The sequence below is a fragment of the Cebus imitator genome, unplaced genomic scaffold (assembly GCF_001604975.1).
Source record: "Cebus imitator isolate Cc_AM_T3 unplaced genomic scaffold, Cebus_imitator-1.0 Scaffold266, whole genome shotgun sequence".
Taxonomy (NCBI): Eukaryota; Metazoa; Chordata; class Mammalia; order Primates; family Cebidae; genus Cebus; species Cebus imitator.
Window position 1 is genome coordinate 2,427,173 of NW_016107581.1, and position 3,576 is coordinate 2,430,748.

The following is a 3,576-nucleotide window of genomic DNA, read 5'->3' on the forward strand; positions in this document are numbered from 1 at the left end:
AATGGCGCGATCTCGGCTCACCGCAACCTCCGCCTCCTGGGTTCAGGCAATTCTCCTGCCTCAGCCTCCTGAGTAGCTGGGATTACAGGCATGCACCACCATGCCCAGCTAATTTTTTGTATTTTTAGTAGAGACGGGGTTTCACCATGTTGACCAGGGGTCTCGATCTCTTGACCTCGTGATCCACCCACCTCGGCCTCCCAAAGTGCTGGGATTACAGGCTTGAGCCACCGTGCCCGGCTTGACTTTTTTTTTTTTTTAATGAAAGACCAGGGGAAAGCGCAAACGCAGTCCAGGGTTAAGTGACTCTCGTGCCTCAGCCTCCTGGGTACATGGTACTACAGGTGCACACAACCACGCCAGGCTAATTTTTATATTTTTTAGTAGAGACAGGGTTTCACCATGTTGGCCAGGCTGATCTTGAACTCCTGACCTCAGGTGATCTGCCTGCTTCTGCCTCCCATAGTGGTGGGATTACAAGCGTGAGCCACTGCGCCCGGCCCCAATAAAATTTTATTTACAGAAGGCCAGGCACGGTGGCTCATGCCTGTAATCCCAGCACTTTGGGAGGCTGAGACGGGTGGATTACCTGAGGTCAGGAGTTCAAGACCAGTCTGACCAACATGGTGAAACCCCGTCTCAAAAAAGAAGAAGAAAAAAAAAATTAATAAAACAAATCAAAAAATTAAAAAAAAATTTTATTTACAGAAACAGGTGGCTGGCCTGCAGGCTGAGGTTCGTTCAACCCTCATCTTTTGGAAAGCATTGGAATCTCATCTTCACCTCTCGCTGGCTGTGTGGCTGGAGCATGAGGCCTAACCTCTCAGAGCTCCTTCCTTGTTCATATCAATGGGGGCTGGGACTGTTGCCAGTGATACCCAGAATTGCTTTCAGGGTGACAGCAGACAGGGCTTTTGTTTCGTTTGGCTTTTTCGAGACAGGGTCTCGCTCTGTCACCCAGGCTGGAATTCAATGGCACAGTCTCGGCTTACTGCAGCCTCCGCCTTCCAGGTTCAAGCAATTCTCATACCTCAGCCGCACCCCCCCCCCCCCCGAGTACCTGAGATTATAGTCACCTGCCGCCACACCTAGCTAATTTTTGTATTTTTACTTAAGATGTGGTTTTACCATGTTGGCTAGGCTGGTCTAGAACTAGCCTCCGGTGATCCACCCGCCTCAGCCTCCCAAAGTGCTGGGATGGGATTACAGGCCTGAGCCACCATGCCCAGCCCTGGCCACGGCTCTTGTCTTGCAGGGTCATAAGGAATGAATTGAGAATCTGTGTGTGCTGTGTAAGCCATAAATACAAAGTAATTGTGATCGTTAGCCCTGTGGTTAGTTCTTAGTACAATTATGTGCTTAATCAGGTCTCAGTGATTTTTGTTTAACTAGGATGCATCCTCAGAGCAACTCCAGTTCACTGAGCATTTAGCACGTTCAGCCGTCTTCTTAGTGAGGTGGCAACTTGGGAAATCCTTCCCTGTGCCCTTTCATTTCCCCAAGCCCCTACTCTCTACTCCCACCCACCCCTTTGACCAAAAAGGAAACCAGGGCTCAGAGATGTCAGGCCACACGTGCAGCAAGCTGGCTAACTGAGTCTCTGTTCTCTCCCTGCATACAGGTGCTCACTCCCACATCCGGGGGCTGGGGCTGGACGATGCCTTGGAGCCTCGGCAGGTACAGCAGAGGAGGCTGGGGTGTGAGGGCCTCTCCACAAAGGTCTTGGGTAGTGGGTACCCAGGGCCCTGGGGAATGTGGGGACTGTGTTACGGTCTTCCAGACCTTTGGCTGCATATCCATAAACTTCAGCCACACGTGGGTTTTCTTGGTACTAAAGAATTGGATAGGCTGGGCACTGTGGCTTATGCCTGTAATCCCAGCACTTTGGGAGGCCGAGGCAGGCGGTTCACCTGAGGTCAGAGTTCGAGACCAGCCTGGCCAACATGGAGAAACCCCATCTTTACTAAAAATACAAAAATTAGCCAGATGTGGTGGTGCATGCCTGTAATCCCAACTACTCGGGAGGCTGAGGCAGGAGAATCACTTGAACCTGGGAGGTGGAGGCTGCAGTGAGCCGAGATCGTGCCACTGTACTCCAGCCTGGGTGACAGAACGAGACTCCATCTCAAAGAAAAAAAATAAAGAATTGGGGTTGGATAGCCATTGTTTTGCCACCTTAAAAACAATTAGGCTTCGTGCAGTGGTCACACTTGTGATCCCAACACTTTGGGAGGCTGAGGCGGGAAGATTGCTTGAGCCTAGGAGTTTGAGGCCAGCCTGGGCAACATGGTGAGACCCCGTCTCTATAAAAAATTTTAAAAATTAGCTGGACATGGTGGCGCACACTTGTGGTCCCAGCTACTCAGGAGGCTGAAGTCAGAGGATCTTTTGATCCCTAGAGGTTGAGGCTGCAGTGAGCCGTGATTGTACAATCGTACCACTGTACTTCAGCCTGGACAACAGAGTGAGAGAGAGTCTGTAAAAAAAAAAAAAAAAAAAACAGAGAAAGCTGTTTTGGCTTTTCCTGGAAGTCCCAGCTAGTAATGACTGCTTCCATCTCACTAGCCAAGATGTGGTAGAAACGGTGTGTAGCCCAGCAGGAAGTCACCTCATGTGCTGCGTCCCACCCACAGGCTTCCCAGGGCATGGTGGGTCAGCTGGCGGCACGGCGGGCAGCAGGCGTGGTGCTGGAGATGATCCGGGAAGGGAAGATTGCTGGGCGGGCAGTCCTTATTGCTGGCCAGCCGGGCACAGGAAAGACAGCCATCGCTATGGGTAAGAAACCTCCCAGGGCCAGAACTCTCGTGGTCTCTGCTTGATAACCTCTCCTGTGTAAGTCAGGGTCAGGATCACCCGCATTTAACAGATGACCCGAAATGGCAGTGGCTTAAACACTCAGGCTTCGTTCTCTTCCATGGAAGAATCTAGAGGTAGGCCATTTGGAGCTTACTAAGCAGTCCCAGGAAGTCTTCCATCTTCCTGCCTCATCATCCTCTGCACTTGGTTCCAGTGTCAAGAGGATGTTGTGTTCCAAGAGGGCTGCCTAAGCTCCAGCCTTCCCACCATAATCCAGGCAGCAGGAAGAAAGAGGAATTGCCATGAGGGTAAACTCTCTCGAGTCGGCTTCCTTTAACCAGTCACCTTGGAAATCTTCCATGCTTCTGTTTGTATCTCATTGACTAGAACCGAATCTCATGATCACGCTTTGCTTCAAGGGAGGCTGGGACATTTCATTTCTTTTTGATTTCATAATTTGAACCATTTTTGCCTTAAGAAAATGAGGATTCTTCTGTTGGACAAGAGGTTGTTGTAAAAATTTAAAAATTAGGCTGGGTGTGGTGGCTCATGCCTCTAACCCCAGCACTTTGGGAGGCTGAGGCAGGTGGATCACCTGAGGTCAAGAGTTCGAGACAAACCTGGCTCACATGGCAAAACCTTATCTCTACTGAAAATACAAAAATTAGCCTGGTGTGGTGGCAGGCGCCTGTAATCCCAGCTACTTGGGAGGCTGAGGTGGGAGAATCGCTTGAATCCAGGAGGTGAAGGTTGCAGTGAGCGGAGATCACACCACTGCAC

At 50.6% G+C, this 3,576-nt stretch overlaps 1 protein-coding gene across 1 annotated transcript in view; it reads left to right on the forward strand.

Annotated features, from left to right (window-relative positions):
* The window catches only part of RUVBL2 (RuvB like AAA ATPase 2), a 40,183-nt gene that overhangs the window by 24,891 nt on the left and 11,716 nt on the right, over positions 1-3,576 (forward strand). Inside the window, exons 3-4 of the mRNA XM_017500512.2 lie at positions 1,622-1,677; positions 2,634-2,775. Coding sequence (XP_017356001.1) covers positions 1,622-1,677; positions 2,634-2,775 — 198 coding nt within the window. The remainder of the gene's footprint in view (positions 1-1,621; positions 1,678-2,633; positions 2,776-3,576) is intronic.